The sequence below is a fragment of the Platalea leucorodia genome (genome assembly GCF_965183815.1).
Source record: "Platalea leucorodia genome assembly, chromosome: 3".
In the NCBI taxonomy this organism is placed as follows: Eukaryota; Metazoa; Chordata; class Aves; order Pelecaniformes; family Threskiornithidae; genus Platalea; species Platalea leucorodia.
In genome coordinates this window covers 60,251,188-60,268,896 of record NC_138825.1, presented here as the reverse complement: position 1 = coordinate 60,268,896, position 17,709 = coordinate 60,251,188, and the positions used below count along the sequence as shown (strand labels likewise).

The 17,709-nt window shown below is 35.8% G+C and overlaps 1 protein-coding gene across 4 annotated transcripts in view; it reads right to left on the bottom strand.

Moving 5' to 3' along the window:
* Window positions 1-2,033: 2,033 nt before the first annotated feature.
* ZDHHC14 (zDHHC palmitoyltransferase 14) overlaps window positions 2,034-17,709 on the bottom strand; it is a 114,163-nt gene continuing 98,487 nt past the window's right edge. For 2 of the 4 annotated variants that reach the window (XM_082305375.1, XM_082305376.1), the window contains exons 6-9: window positions 17,550-17,652; window positions 15,669-15,778; window positions 12,358-12,460; window positions 2,034-3,270 (exon numbers count right to left, since the gene is read on the bottom strand). In XM_082305375.1, coding sequence (XP_082161501.1) covers window positions 2,869-3,270; window positions 12,358-12,460; window positions 15,669-15,778; window positions 17,550-17,652 — 718 coding nt within the window. In that variant the 3' untranslated portion in view covers window positions 2,034-2,868. The remainder of the gene's footprint in view (window positions 3,271-12,357; window positions 12,461-15,668; window positions 15,779-17,549; window positions 17,653-17,709) is intronic. The other 2 variants (XM_082305377.1, XM_082305378.1) reach the window with 1 other exon arrangement.

Here is a 17,709-nt window from a genome sequence, read left to right as displayed (position 1 = left end):
CCATATGGGTTAACAGACTTAGTTCTGAAATCTTCCAGCAGATGTCCTCACAATGCAGCCATGCCAGGGAGGTTAGAGATGTCACCATTTAAAAAAGACTGAGATGGGAAGGACGACTTAAAATAAGGGTGATATAAATATCTAGATAGACAAATTCAAAGTATTTAATTTAGTGTCAAGTGCCAAACTTAAAAACATAAACATCATGTTAAAAAACAAGGCTGTGATCTTAAAAACTAAAAAAAAAAAACCCAAAACTCCTAAAAAAAAAATTACATCTGTTTTAAGTAGCACATCTGTTTCAATTTTGTTAGGTAATTCTTATACCTCAGTTATAAACAAGACAAGTGGTTAAAAAAATTATGGTGAAATGCATGAGCACAAGTTTCACATGGAAAACAGCATAAAGACTAATCCTCTCCTTCTCCCTTCTGTTGCATGTTAAAACTCAGAGCTGACGTGCAGCTTTCTGCACTACTCTCTTGTGGCAATGACATACGAGTGTTGTCACAAAGTTGGTATTCTTGGAAGCATAAAATCCCTTGGGTATTTCAGGGAGACATAAAAAGAACAATTTCCTTAAAATAGCGATCCTCATCATTACTGCTACAAGCGGGAAGTTTTGATACCACATTAAAAATATTTGACTTGTCCATCTATGTAGTGGGTAATGCATTCACAGTTAACTACCCACAGACACCTATGAGAAAATGATTCAGTCAAGTACTGGTCTACAAACTCAACGCAGGGATTCTTTACCCAGGCCTATGAGACCAGGATCTCCAGCCCTCAACCCGTTACCTGCTTTAATGCAGATGTTCATGGCTTCGTACATGAGAAACCATATCAGGGAAAGATGAAATCAAGATGACGAGCATCACTCAGTCTTCTTCAAGAGCGGACAGGGAAATAAATGCCAATACTTGGGGCCTATTGGGAGACCAGCCAACTGGGACATGTCAGTCACTACAGTTTGGCTGGTGGAAAGAACTCGAAATTGTCCCAGCTTCAGGAAAATGCTGGGAGGGTAGCTACAATAGCTAGGACAGACTTGTCTGCCAGAGGTTCTTTGGTAGACCCGTTACGGCACTTACAGAGAGAAAGTGTTGCTATGTTCTACCCGCTGAATTAGGTCAAAGCTAGTATCATCAATTATAGGAACAGATTGCTTATGGAATCTTAGAGGAGTAGGGTATTTGTCAGTATCTTGTCTGAAGCTTCAGTAGCATGGGTGACTGATTTTCTGCAGGCTGATTGTCTTCAATTTCAACGATGAAAGTAAAAAAAGATTTTTAGCTTGATGCCAGTGAATGATCATGGTGAAAAATACAGAACTGTTACACTTCTTAACTGGTGAATGCTTTCATGCCATAGAAGCATCAGATAAAGCACACTCAGCACTTAGTTTGTCCTGGGGAAAAAAAAGAATCCAGGTTCCACATCCTGAAAGGCATCATAAATACAGTATTAAAGCTATTAAACTTCCTCAGCTTAACTAAGGTTCTCTTCAGCTATCACAAAAAATAATTATAAAAATCTCTTTAACCTTTTCATTGTGCTTTACTTAAACAAACAATCAAACAAAAAAGCACAGAAGAATTCTATGAAAACAAGATTTCAATTGAAAATATTAAAGGACAAATACAAATGGAGGATGATAGCTGGGGGCAGCTAAGTCTATTGTTAACCATTTAATATTACTTTACTAAGCTGTCTATCTTTGCCTTGAATCTTAAGTCCCTCACCCTTTAGCCATATGATAAGGAACACAGAATTACAGTCCAAGCAGAGCTAACTCTACTGTTTCCAAATAAAGACTTCTTATGGGAACAAATACACATCTCAAACAAAACCACAAAAGATGCTGAAGCAATCCTAATTGTAACCAGCTCTTCCTCCATAGCTCTGATTTCATTATGTAAACATATTCCAGTCAAATCTTTACAAATTATGTCAACAAATCATGATTTACCCCTCTTTTCCCCAGGAAAACTGTGCAAGGATAACTGTACACATGTCCAAGAAATAGAGGATGTCATTTTATTGGAGGTCCACAGGTAATTGTATCACATTAGGGAGTGGAAGAATCTTGTGGTATGGCACAACACAATACCTCACTCTAAACACTTAAACAGAAGGTTAAATGATATGCAACATGATCAAATCAGTAACTCTCCATCTTCTAGGCACCACTGATTAATTTAAAATAAACTTTAATAAATTGAAAAAATAATATAGTCCATTAATTTGTTTGTTGCACTGTCTTTAAATGAAACAGCACTTTGAAAGTCACAAATAAAAAAGCAGCACTTTCTCTTAATACCAACACCACTGTAACACATACTGTAGCGTGGCATGCAAATCCATATCTGCAGTCATTTTTTTTTCTGTATTAACAAATGGAATGGTAATTTTCTATCTCAAATATTAGTAGCATAACATGTAAGTGCAGATCATTCTGGCCACAAGTGTGGTAAGCCTTAACAAGTGTGTATTACAAGAGCATAGAACACAGAGCATGACACTTACATCCAAGAATCTCTCTCTTTTGTACTGTACATGGTGTTTGTTACAGGCTGAATTCCAACTTGCTGTACCCAAGCTTCAGGAAACAAGATTATTGACCGTTTCTGGTTTTGCTTAAAAATAAAATGCAGTCACCATCAAAGCCCAACCACTAACAACCTGGTCAAAAAAATGGCATAGCTCCATTGAAAAAATAACTTGTCTTTTTAGTAGACTCCATTACGCGTAAAGTTTCCATTATAGGCATGTTACGAAGTCTTACAGTGGTACTGCAGTGTCATTCCTGTTAAGTAGAGATTTGTATAGACACCAAGAAATGGTGCAATGTTCAAAAAAAACTGTTCAAACTGAGCTAAGCTTCACGAGACCGCGTACTGAGTCTTCATGCAATGAATCCTGGCTGGCTAGACTCAGGACGTGCATTGTATGGCTGTGTGTAATAGGACTTCCACTTGGTAGCATCCCAGGGGGTGACGGAGCTTCTTCAGGAGTGAGAAACTGATGACCTTCGTGTTCCTCTTTTAATGGTATCATGTCTGTCAAACCTGTATCTGATGTCAGATTTGGCATAGAAGATGGTGGTGTCGGTTGCCCTAGAGTTAGAGTTGCACAAGGCCCACTGATAGTAGTCTTTCCTGGTAAAGGTAGCTCTTCACTAGTTATGCTTGGCTCACTCTGTAGTAGGGGGGTGGCAGCAGCCTGCAAAACGAATTTAGTGCTCTGAATGCACTGATCTTGGTCACACTGTAGAATGGAAGGGTGTCAAAATCATATAAGGCAAACAAAACAGACAAAAAAAAGGGAGAATATGGATAAAAAGGTATGGAAAAGAATGGGATGTGAAGAGAAAAAAGAAAGCCATTAGTATCATTCCATGGTTAGCCACCCAAAAATCCCATTGCATGCTGCCCAGGAAAACAAAAAAAAAGCATGCATAACTGAGCCAGTGCTTTGGATTACCATCAAAGTAAATTGTGATAAACATTTGCAGTGTTCACTTAAGGATTTTGGTAACCTCTAAAATAGTATTTTATGAGTACTGTAGTTCAAATTCTTTGCTTATTCTTGTTTGAAGCCATTTGGAAAGCCTAGCTGCACAGTCCGTGTGTAACTAACTGCATTGGGTACCTCAAAACCTCCCCAATTCCAGGTGAGGTGAATCACTTCCACACTACTCATTTTACCCTAGAGCAGCTAGCAGTTCATAGAGAGGCCCAAAGGCATAATCCAAGCATCTTTCCAAGTTCAAAAACACTAGGCAACTGTCTTTTTTTAATTGGTCTTCAGATGTCAGAATTAAGGTGCTACAGAAGTTTTCCAGAAGAATTCCTTTGATGCAGGTGGTTTTATAAAGATATAGCTGGCAATACGGCCTCTATGAGCAAAAATTTCCCCCCTCCCAATTTTATACATTATATATACACTCTAGAGAATATACTACACTATACTCAGTACTCTATAGGATGTGTAGAAATTAGGCAGCACTGCCTAATTGTTGATATTAATTTGATATCAACTTTCATGATTTTTAGGCTGTGGCTTGATTGATTTAATCTTGACAATGTGAAGAATCAAGGTACAAAACACAAATGTTCTGGCAAGCACTTTCACAACAGCAAGCCAAATTCAGCATTAGGTATAAATCCAGTTAAGCACAGTGAGTATTACCAGGAACGCTTTTGGCTCTACATCATTCCTAAGAACTGTTTATACAAAATTATCATTCATTCCTTGAGATGACAAGATGACAGGTAGGTGTTTCAATAATGTCCAGAAAGCTAAGTGGGTAGTAGACCTATTGCCAAATTAAGTTTCTTTAACACAAACTGGCATGATTTTTGAGAGCTTCCAAGGACAATATTTATTTAATTCATAGCCTGATCAGTTATAACATCTGCAGATTTTCAAAATCCTGTTAGATTCATTTGCCATACTATTGTTCTGCTGTGCAAGAGAAACACTACAATCAATGAATAGAACTATACCTCCAATGCAGCAAAGAAAATTTGGAAGCAAGCAAGCAGAATAAAAAAATATATCCAGAGGTAAGACATGCCTATTCACTGTTGTTATTTCAAGGATTCTGTTAAAGCAATACGTTCTGCTTTACGACTGACTTCTTCGATCTATATCAAATTACTGAAAGACATTACAAATCCGACATCTGTTCAAGATATTCCCAATCATAACTATTGCTACTAACATTACAGCAATTCCCTAAAATGCCCATTTGAGTTTAATAAGCCACTGTGATATATTCAATGTGAACTCACAGAAAGACTTTTGCTTCCTTTACTGCATGATGAAAACCATCACTATCAATGCTTCCTCTGATATTTTCAGGTCCTCCAATTCCACCACTGAATAGCTTAATGATGGATGCACACACGTTACATTCACAGTGTGCAAGCAGATTACTTGGTCACAGTAAATACGTAGTATTTTAAATGTGTCTAAGTGGTTTAGGACTCCCAGACCAGCTATTTTTTGACAGGCCGAAGTCCAATCCTTACTCAGTTATGTTTTTTCCAACACTTATGCTTTCAGAAAGATAAATGCACTGACTTCCTATTACATCAGTTCAGTTCATATACGTTGCAGGCAATTTTTTCTGCCACAAGATGATGAACTGCCCCAGCCAAACAATTGAAGTGGTCCCCTATCATTTCAGAGGGATTACTCACAGGCATAAAGCCAAAACCTTGCATGAGTATCTTACTAAGAAGAAAACTGTCAGCATCTTTTAAAGTCAAGCTTTCAATTAGTAATTCAGTGTGAATAACTCATTCTTGATTAATATACTGTTATTCACGCCTGCTTATTTCAATTAAACTATAGCCCTTCAACCAACCTTACTGTGCAGACCTTAAAGATCTGTTAACTGAATTTTCAAACCTCAAAAAGACCAATAAAATCCATCTTCTCTGAAAAGCAGTAGCCAAAGAGCATGTTAAATAACAAAGGAATGCCTATAACCACTGGGGTACATTGAAAACAAATAATGTTAGCAGCTGACTTACTGCTTTAGTGAAGCTTCAGCACTGATCTTCAAAAGGAAATCATTAATGTGTTCCAGGCAATACAAGTACACAGTTTTAAATTAGCTGAAGGTAATTTACTTGAACTCATTTTATAGTCTGAATTAATTTTCTTCTTACCCAACTCTAGTGCATTTCAACTGAATCAATAGCCAAAAGATAAAGTAGCCTCATAAAGCTACATTAAACAGAGTGTTATAAAACTTTTTCAGGTGCTGCATATATCTTCTTCCTCTTCCATACACTTGTCACTTCCCTAGAGCCTCTCCTCTTATTCAGGTACATTTCAGGTTTTCTTTTTTTTGTTCTATTTAACAGTGATTAACATGAAATTTCTTAGGAAAATACAGGCTGTAAACAGCTTTTGAAAATGACTAGAGTGGGGTTTATACTAGAAAAGGTAGATGTGTTCACTGAAGCTCTCAAAACCATCTGATAAAAACAACATATACTATACAGGTAGACTATTGTTGAGTCCCAACAGCCAACACTAAACTAAACAAGGAAAACAGATTTGTTTATAGGGCTGGCATGGTGGTTTTTCCTTGATTCCATATTTCACTCTTAACTAGATGAAATTTAGGGCCAAAAGAATTAACAGCTATTAATCACATTAATTATTCAATGCCAGCATTTCAAATAGAATAAAAAAGGCTATGATTGTAAAAAAAAGGAAGCCAAGCACTGAAATCTGAATAGGTAAAAATCTACTGTAGAAATTATTCCACCAGTACCTTCTTGCGTCAGATCTACTGATTTTATTTTCCATTTACAATTTCCGCTGTTTCAGAGGAACAGCAGATTCTGAAGGTAAGACAAGTTTAATAAGTTCTACCAGTACAGAAGTTCAATTATATACGTGCATAGAAATTTTAGCCATATCTGTATTTATTTTCACATCAAAAGGCACAAATTAAAGCAAATTAGACAAAACCTAAAATTCTGCATTTATTTCACAAATAATAAATACAAACAACTATGGAAACAATATTTTTGATTTTTTTTTTCTGAAGAAAATCTGTTTTTTTGTAAGATACACAAAACATACATGTTAACATAGTTGTACATAGCAATATATTTTTTCACATTTCTAATGCCAAAGCCAGAGATTATTTACTTTGAATTTAAAATCAACTTTGTTAAAAATTTTCTAAACACTGGTAACATTAAAGAATTGTTACAGTTCTCAGAAGATGGAGAAAAGAAGGTTGAATTATCCTAGCATCTCCAAATAAAGTACAAACAACAGAAAGTTTTGGGGAGACTGACAGCACTGAATGACAGTGCTATGAAGTAACAGAAAGGATGCTGAAATGCCATACCAGATGGATACAATAGATGGGTAAAGAGTGGAGGGATGGAGCTGTATAATTGTTCCCAACAGCTGTAGGATTTCACACTCAAAATAATGGTATTGCAGATACTGTGCAACAACTGAGCCACAAAACCCACCAAGTCAATGGCTCCACTAGCAAGTAGTACAGTGCACCAGGGGATCTATGAAGAGAAACGCTTCTGAAGCCAAAGGGGAAACTATACCTGTTCCAAGGATTTTACTTCAGACTAGCTACTGTTTGTTCTTATGGACTGAATGTCCATGAATAGTTAGAGCATATTGGATGCATTCCAGGAGCACATCTTCTGAAAGAAATCTAGTTCATGTGCTCTGATACTGCTCTCCGATGTGAACAAAAATGCAGTAAATATGCACAATCAAGATAATTGCTTCTAAAACATACCTCAATCCAAAGTGTAACACTGAAGTTGATTTACTGCATGTGCCCTTAACTAATTTTAACTGTGAAGTAAAATGCTTTAATGAAAATTCTCTATCAACGTTGACTGTAGTAATGTTGACTTGATAAGAGCCCTAAGTTCCATTTTGGGCAATGATAAATTATATTTGTGAAGTACGACAGCAAATATACAAGGAAACACACCTGTAAAACTCCCAGCAAAGTGGGGCTCCTATCCTTGCTGATCCTTGTACTGTCACGGTAGAAATACTTACTCCTAATAATGACAACATGAAAAGCAAAGGAGAAAGTATGCTAGGATGGTCAGAGTTAAAGTTCCCTGGATCAGCTGGATTCCTGTTTCCAGATCAGTGCTAGAAATACTGATGTGAACATTTGGGAGAGGACTTTGCTGCACGTCTCACTGGTGACGAATGTTGCGCATGCACTATTGTGATTCCTATAATTTTCAGTGGTACGTATAAGTAAGAAAACAAGCACTCTAACTAAAGAATTTGTATCCAGAAAAAGAGAGAGAGAGAAGTGGAAATAAGGGAATTTGGCACACAAGTAACCACCTAAGCACTGAACAAGAGATGCCTAGAATGCAGGAGTACAAGTGAATTTCTTAAAAACAAAGAAATAAACCTGTCCTGACACAGAGGCAGACAGAAGTAAAATCTATCACTTTATAAGGCATTAGAGAACTCCTACAGACATCATAGTACAAATAAAGCAAACTAATTCCCCTAAAAAAGTTCACGGAATGAGGTGGATTCTGTGTTCCTTCATAATGGATTACTAAAGAATAAAATACCCTGTATCAAAACCCAAGAATCAACTCAGGCTTTTAAGAGAAAGCTAAATACTACAGAAGTGCAGATCCAGGTAACGGTAGCTGATGGGTTTATGGTGAAATAAGAACTTTTTTCAGAGTAGAAAGAAAATAAACCTTAAAATGAAAGAGAAAGAAAGAATAAAATAGAGAAAATTATGATTTCATAATGGGTGTGATACTGTGTTTCATGCAAAAAAATTCTTAAGAAGAGAGATACTTGGGCAATCAAACTAATGAAGAGCTTGTAAAAATAATCAGCAATAAAATGCAATTGGGAATACTTTGGAAATATCAGATCTACAGATCATTAGCTCCAAGTGACCATGCTTGTCACTTGGATAAGGATATTGAGAAGCTGGCTAATGAATTTACCAGATTAATTTCAAATTATGTTGAAAAAGAGACTAAAAACACTGGGAACATACCAGGAAAAAATAATTATATGCTTCCAGGCTTCAAAAAAGTAAATAAAACTTCAGCATTTAGTAAAATAGGGGAGATACTAAGGAGAGAACAGGAGAAAAAGCTCTTTTATGGAAAAAAAAATAAAAAAAAATCACAGTATGGGTCTATGAAGCACTGATTATAGCAACAACCCTGACTTTCTGAGATTGTGACAAACTGAGTCACTAGTATGAGTAGGGTAGCTCCTATATGAAATATTCAAAGTCTCACAGGCAAAATTACCACAGAAGCTGTTAAATACAAAAATAGTGCCCCACAAATGGTATCCCGAATAAGAGAGAATGTATTGCACTGAAAGCAAGTGTCTGGCAAGTTTAAACTTAGCCTGATATTTATTTTGAGGTTAAATGCAAAAATTATGCCACACTAAAAGATGTATTAAAATAAATGAAAGCAGAATATAATACTAAGCAACCTAGAGAGATTTAAAGAATGACCAGATGCTAGTTGGGTGAGGCACAAGAATTCTATTTAGGAAGACACAAGTCACTGAGTAAAAGACTTGAGGGAAGGGAAGAGAAGGAAAGGAAAGAGGGAGAGGAAGGAATAAGAGAAGACAAGTGTGATAGAAGATGCTCATTAAAATCTTCCTTTAATATCAATGGGTAGGAGAGACATTTTAGCACCCTATATGGATTAGGTAGTATAACATCTAGACAGTAAGATTCAATGTAGAGATAAGAAGATGTAATATATTCTGGAATAAAATCTAGGGAGACATACCATAAAGGTGTACTGGAACACACTTCGGATTTCTAATAAATTATTTCCTGTACTCAAGAGTTCAATGTGTTGACATAGTGTAATTATCTCTGATAATGCATAAATGGCTAAACCTCTGCCATTTAAAAAGTATTTATGGACTAAGACTATGATCTACACATGTTCTTAAGTCAAGGAATTTCACTCTGCCTGTCCTTATCTGAAACCATAATAATACAAGCTGCAGTACCAGATACATTCCCTTCAAACTAGTCAGTTCTTTGTGGCCCACCTGCCTAAGCTCCAATAAAGTGTTTTTCATTTTATGTCTCTGCCTTTTTTTTCCAAGAGGTATGCAACCTTCCAGAAGGGAAGACTGAATCATATTCCATCTTTTGCTTAATGTTTGTCAGTGAGGACACGAGGTAAAAAGGAAACCTTTCCCTCTACTGTTCTGCTTCCACTGGAGTCTTGGGCTTGGACTAGTCAGGAGCTAGTCTACTATTTAAACTATCAATCAACAAAGGAAATTTTGATGTTTGCATCTGAACTTCTAGCAAGAGGGATTCTAGAGAATCTTGCTGAGATTCCTCCTCTAAAAAAACCCAACCAACCAAACCCCAAAAAACCCACCAGGATGCCGCATGCCTTGTTATGCTTCTGCCATGTAGAGTACTCTACTGCCTTTCACTCAAGCAGCTTCAGCAGACCTTTTCAGGGGAGAACAACTGAATGGCTGGTGTTCCCAGTGCTCCTGTTCCCAAACTTCTTCAGAGGAATCTAAGATTCTGTACCGGGAAGAAAGCTGAGAGAAACAGATACTGTTTCCAGAGCCTGGAAAAGTACTAGGGGTCACTTAGTGGGAAAAGGGTTTAAACAGAATGATGAAGTTTTACTTGATTATTTCTGTCGAAAGTTAAATCAGAACAGGAAGTGTGGTACAGAATGGCTGAAAACAACTAAGCTAGCAGTAAAGTGAATTATTTTTGGTAGAAACTGTGAAACAGGGAAATCAGTTTTGCTGTTTGCTGCTTTATGAGATAGGAGAGGTGGGAACCTTGAAGTAGGTACAGAATCTACTGAGAAGAGCAAAACCATTGACCTCAGAACACAGAAAAAGGGAAGTGTGAAACAAGAAGAAATCAGAGGCAAAGTTATGTCCCTGTGCATTGTTGCCAGCAGGAAATGAATTTATAATTTCTTATTGCTTCAAGCAACTCAGGGAAGAACGCAAGATTTTAAATAGGGAAGAGAAAATAGTGCTAGAGAGACTGGGAAACTAAGCAGGTCTTTTAACAGTTTGCAACAAAACTCAAGGGAGAAATTTAATGCTAATAGCCAGCTGCCACTAGAAGCCAATTGGTCTTGGATACAGACCAGGAATAACACCCTGAGAAAAATCGCATCACAGTCTTAAAGATATTCCTCTGTACCAAACATGACCTATTACATTTTCCAAGCTTTTTCTGAGAGCTCATTTTCAGGAATGAAAGCTGCACATTTCCAAGTGACTCTGATAACTGTTAAAGAACCCAAGCCTTTCCCAGCTTGACTAGTGCAATGTTCTAGGAAAAGTTCAAAACCTTGAAGAATTTGTGTTTTTACAGCTATTACACTCTGAAATCATAAGAGCTACCTATTTGACTTAAAGTAATGCCGTAACAGATTTCTCCATTTCTAGAGACAAATTTAGTCAATTTTCTATCAAATTGGCACAAGATTTTCTCATTAATAACTAGTAATAATGATAGCATCTTCCTACAATGCAAGTATAATTCTTATAATGTTAAGATAATGTAATGCCCGGGACTTATTGTGGTTTAATGATCCTCACAAATAAAAAGTCTTGACAGAGTCAGAAAGTTTGGGTAATCCCTGAAAGACCTCAGGCTATTTCTGAGGTTTGCTTTCTTTTTTTTTTTTTTTTTTTTTTTTAACCACCTTTTCTCTTTTCTCAGAGTTACATTTGTTTTTGAGGAAAATTTGCATGGAGCATTACCTTGTCCTGCAAAACTGCACCTCGCAGAAGATTCAGAGTTAATACTGTGTCTTTAATACATTTTCTCATTAAGGAGACTAACAAATCTTCTATTTAATCCTCAAAATAATAAATAAAAACAGCTAGGAACTACAGCAAAATTTTTATACCAGTTTATCAGTGACACTAAAACTAATCTGTCTGGGAATAGCGAGTCTTTTCTTCTTTTGTTCAAAAGAAAGGCTGAATTATGTCAGAAGGCCTTGTGGCCTCCTCTTTTTTGGCAGAGGGAGGGTGTCCATAACCATGGCTTCTTTGACAAAGTCTTAGAACCCACATAATATGAAGATATGTGGAAAACAATTCAGAAATAGGCACATATGTAAGATGCTTGCCTTTGGAAAAAGATCTCTTTCCAGTTATTCTCTTCTTCTTGGCACTGGAAATCCTATCTTCCATTATGATAGCCAACGCTACCAGCAAAAAACAAAGTAAAAACTATTGGCACAGTTTCAAAGATGTTTAAAAGTTTTTGTTGTAACACTCCAGTTGCCATTTTTTGTTCATTGGAAGTTCAGTGTCCTCCTGCTCTTTCTTCAACATACTTCTCCCCTAGAAACTCCTCTTTGTTCATCTTTGCTTTTTAAAACACATTAGTCTATGCAAAACTGCAGTGTACAAGCAAAGTAGGAAATAAGGGTAAGAAGAAAGTGCCATACAAAATAACAATTAGCTGGAAAATGATGAACCAGAGCAAGTCCACGATACTTGAATATTCCAGTTCAGAACACAGCAGGTGTCAAGAGTAAAAGTCAAAATGCCAGTATATTCAATAAATCAACAGTGTAGAAAAGCCTCTCTTTTTTTAGAATCCATGAGCAATAACTATTACACTGTGTGAAACATACATCAAAAAGAGCCTTGGGTTTTTTTTCTTTAGTGTTAATAAACAAGTCATTCCACCCAGAGTGTCAGCTGTATCCAGTTAGTTATTACTTGATTAGTTCACATGAAAGTGGAGAAGGAAAACATTCACAGGAATCTTGATGAACAACACTATGGGATGATTCCTACCATGTTGCTCTGCGATTGTGTGGCCCCGTACATAGTAATGCCATTTGATGGTCCTGCTAATTGCGGTGTGTCTGGTTGTATAAATCCTCTTCTGTCAATTAAGCTACAGAATAATCAAAATAAAGAAAAAAATGTTAGAGATATTTCTAATTAATAACTACCTCCTCTCGATAAAAAGAAAGAGAAAAGATTTCTATTGTACAACAGACCTTAATACCTCGCTAATACCTTCAAATGTCTCTTTTTTTTTCAACTGAAGTACAAGACTTATTTCTACTCATAAGCAAGACAATTGTTTCCTTGTAATACTACCCACCACATAGTCATATGTACTGCTACTTTTCTGGATATTTATCATAGACAAAAGATTTAGAAGATTACCAGCAGATACCACAAAACCCAAGAATTTTAAACCACAGGTGTGGAAACAAATTACGAAACTCACTAGTGCACTTTGAATCAGCATCTATTTTGAAGGTTGTTATCAGTTTACACACCTCTAAATTAAAGCTACTTAATCACAAAATTTAGAAGGAAAGAAAAAGGAACTTTTGCTCAGACAACTTACTTGCCAGGTGTTTCACGACAGCTACTTAACACTACTTACAGTGCTCCACTATTCTTACCAAAGTGATGCACTCATAAAATTTCTTATTTCCATCTAAGAAAATGTTTTGTGGAGAAATTAATAAAAATAAGTAAAAATCTACATAAGATTATAAAAAAATAAATAGAATGGAATAATCTGACCTAGCTAAAGATTTTGCTAAAATTCCACATACAATTTTACTCTCAATTTGAGAACTATAAACCTCACTTAGGTTCTGCTAGTTACTGAAGTAGTACTTCAGTAGTACTGAACTAGTACTGAAGTTCCACTAGTACTGAAGTACTGTATTCTACCTGTGTATTAGCTCGTATCACTTCCATATAAAAAAAAACCACCAAAAACTTTTCAACTGTTTATGCTTCAATTCATTAAAGTTGGATTTTTTTTCTTAATTATATATAGCTTTCATTTTTAGTTCCATATATTTTTAATCATAGGCCAAAATGTTTTTTTTTCATGTGACCTGAACAATGCTACTTCCCATCTGGAAAACTACAAATTTCATCACAGGATATCAAATTTTAACTGGAGGGTTTATAGTTCCAGTTACAAAGACATAATGACAGGAATGCCTTAAAACACCTGAGAGCTAAAGCCAGCACACCACTGGTTTTATTTGCTGATTTATGGGACGTCTAAATTCACTAAGGGTCAAGATGGCTTCAATTTTAAAAGATAAGAACAGGATGCATCAAAAAATCTAAGGTGTTTCCCCTCTCAAAAGTCAATGAGGTTTCCACCACTTGGAGATCAGTTTAAGCTCTCCTCATGAAGGTCTGTAGAACAGGTTTTTATGTACGTTCAAAACACTTAGAAATCCACCTGAGATTACAATCTGCCATGTGGAAAGCACTCCTTCAAAAATCAGATGCTTAAAAAAGTTACATGATTTACTATATCAGAACAATAGTTAGACCTATGCTGACAGCTATGGATCAAATTAAGATTTGAAAGTCACTGTTGAGGACATGTAAAATGCATTCTAAATTTGCTTTAATGGTTTTTAAATTAGTTTAAAAATGAGAAACACGATCTTTAACACGATCTTTAACACGATCTTTAACAGAAGTGAGAAAAGTTTGGATTATTTACAGATCCTCTCTTAATCTGCATTCCATTCTCAAAGGCACTTCAGCATTTTGAATTTTAAGCTGTAATTGCTGCTAAACCACTTTACCAGAATTTAGGGACAAAATTTCTATGTAGTGACTTGGGACTCAGCTGAGATTAAAAGTCAAAAAAGCAAGGTTATAATTTACATGTTACAGTCAGTAAATTTTTACTGTTGGTCACAAAATGTCTCCCTGCAGAAACTCTACATATACTTTGGCATCTAAATAGTTATGTTGCTACATGGAATTTAGGAAAAAGTGTATGAACTCTGTTAAAACAAAGGAGCCAATGCCAGTCTGGTCTAATTGTGTGCTGCTACTTGTATCAGCCTAAGATGCTATTTCAAATACTGAGAAATATTATGTAGTTTTAATAAAGATTTCCATTTGGAGTCAAACAAAAGAATTTGAATCATGGCATTGAGTTTTTATGTCACATACTTTTATGAAAAGCAAAATGGCAGAGTTAAAGGGTTGGCTTCAGGCACCATCCATACAGGCAGGAAGCAGAGACAGGGCTTTCTCACCACGGGGATTATAGTGTTAACCCCAGTATGTGGAAATCTTAACTCAGTTGTCTCCTTAGAAAAAGATGTCAGCCTCTCCTGTTGACTTTCAGCTGCTCATAGAAGAACCATCTCTGATATTCGTAATAGCAAAGACAGATATCCCACTTCCAATGAAACACCTTAGCCACTGGACTATAAAATCATTTACTTACTTTCTTCTCGATAGTTCAGATTCATAGCTACATAATTCCAGAGAAAGTGAAACAGCTTCAACTGATGAGTATGCCACAAAAATAATCTACAAGATGTCACCCACGCTCTACAGAGGAAGTGGGCCTCTATTGTACATGTACTACACAAACTATCTAAACACTGTGCACTGGAATAAGGAAAGAATTAAGTCTTTCCAGCTGCCAGTTTTATTTCTCTAGTCTCAGCTCTGTATTACATTTTGTTCAAGCTGAAAAATCATCTGCAACCTTGAATATACAAATATTTTGGATTTCAAAAGTGAAAATGTATGCAGCAAAAATTAATCCATTAAGCTTTCCCTGGAATTGCTTTTGTGTAAGACCACCAAATTCAGCTTAATGTATATACATTAAGAGTATTATAAATAAAGGAAAATTACCGTCCATTTAAATAAAACAGTTCAGAGTGAAAAGACAAAAATGAACAATTATCAAGCTAATAAACTAAACTCTAAAATCATGTCACATTTGTTGGGTATGTAAGAGTTTAATAAACTTTCAAATCACCCACCATGCAACAGCTAACTACTAGAAATCTTTTACTGCTAGAAGTTATTAACTGCAGTGGCAAAAGTTCAAACAAGAGATAAGCAAGTTTATTTTCATTTCAGATGTCAACCTGAAATATATTTTACAGGATCTGGTCACTAACCTAGTTTAACCACAATTTACCAACTTATCTCTTTACTTAAACTTAATTAAAGCTTCTAATGGACAGTAAAACAAAACTTCATTTTTGTTGAGTGAACTCAAGCAATCAGAAAGAATATTTTTTTCATCAATAATCATGTGGCTTCATTTATACTAACAATACTTTTGATACTCTTACCTTGGAGATAGGGGCCCACAGAGTGCAGCACAGCAATTAGTAAAGATGTTGCCATAACTGTACGGATTATAGTTTTCTTTACCTCTTTTATTTGACCATGATCCTTTAATCTGAATAGATATGAACAAGATGCATCACATATAATACAAAACAGAAAATGGCTGAGACAAATTAAGGGTTACCAAAGCAGCAACATACTACTTACATCAGAGGCAGACCAGAGAAAACCCATGATCACACCTTCCAAACAGCTTAGAGCTTTGGGCTGTTATAAAGGCTGGACCTTAAAATCTTACAAGCAAGCACATGCTTTACGTTCATAGATTTAGACAACCCAAAATCTCAAAGGATGAATATACTCACAGTAGGAATTTTCAGCATCTAAACATAGTGGCCGAAGCTTAATTTTACAAATATCATGATGTGTTCTACAGAAGAGGTTCAATTGCAACATACCGTTAAAGTCAGCAATGAAGCACCTCTTTTCCATACTCTTGGGTAAGTAAGTTCTCAAGCTGTGCAATACCACACAACATTATCTTCCTTAAAGTTCACAAATGGCTCTAAAATATTATGAAGCAACTGCAGTCATTACTACCTTTTAGCACATACTACGTTTTCTTTTAGCTAGTCTTGCTTTTCTGTTTGTGAGATACTTGAAAGCCTGAGTAAAATGTCTTACTGTATTCACTTGGAAATGTATGCTTTAAATGAAATTACTGAACAGTTTACTTGAAATTCAGACATGTTACACCGCTGCAGTTCCCTGCTATCTGACTTTCAACAATTCAAAAGAGACATTTGAGGGAAGAGGGGATAGTGGAAGCATGCTGGATCCATCTAGAGAGACAATGTTGGCCTAAACCTAACAACCGAGGAATACCAGAGGATCTCATCTGTCTTACTAATGAGGTAGCTTTCTTCAGTCAGGCTACTTGCTCAGATACTTGATGCTGAGGCACAATTCATTCTGAGACTGCTTGGTAAATTTTTTCTGGTTGATTGGTATTTATTGTAAAATTTGTAATTTTAACTGTGACCTTAAACAATAACAAAACATGTGTTTGACAGTCCCCAAGATGCTACTTTTATGTTTGCCAGATACCTATGAAAAAAGGTACAACAGATAATTACAATAAAATAATTTTAAGCTTGCAGTAATTTGTTGGAATTTAGCAAGTAATCCAACAAGCTTTCTATACCATTAGCTACCTGGCTATTTTTATTTTCTCCTTTCATTCATTTTGTATATCTCCTTTTAGTTAGGGGAGGATACATGAAACCTCCACACACAGTTAAACATAATTTCACACGAAAACAATGGAAACCTATGTGCAAACAGGACAACTGTAGAAATGCAAAAGTTGACCTTTAAATTAATGATATACTCCTTGCCAGGGGTTTCAGACCTCAGACTGGCAAAGAAATTTCAAAGGAAAAATAAAATAAAGGATGAAAATTCTGTTTTGAGAATTCAACACACTTTGCAATTTTTACAGTAAGCAATTTTTGAGTCAAAGAATATTTAGGACTCCTAGTGAACAAGAGATACTGAAAATTAGTTAGTAACTTCCTACTGTATAAGATACACTTGTTTCTTTGTCTCCTCTCTTCTATATTTTCCTATTTCAAGATACAGGTCCTGTGGGTGTAAATCACAATGGACACCCTACGTAACCAGTGCATTTTCAAGCCACAATAAATACAGCCCAAAAGATGTCTTCTGATATTTTGAATCAAGCATGACCAGGTTACTTCCTTCTTTCCTACTGAGGCATTCACAAAACTATGCAGGCAGGTATGACTTCTCTAAGAATAACAGAGAAAAACTTCCTCATTACTATTTAGAAACATATATGTAGAAATATACTATGAACTTACATCTTCATTTGTTGTTTGATTGGAGCTGATCAAATACGTGTGAAAACCTGAGAGGCCAACAATGGACCATACTGAGAAAAAACACACCACAGCTTCCAGCACAGTAATTGAAAGTCAAGGAAATATATGCAAATGGAAAAAAAACCCAACAACGTTATAT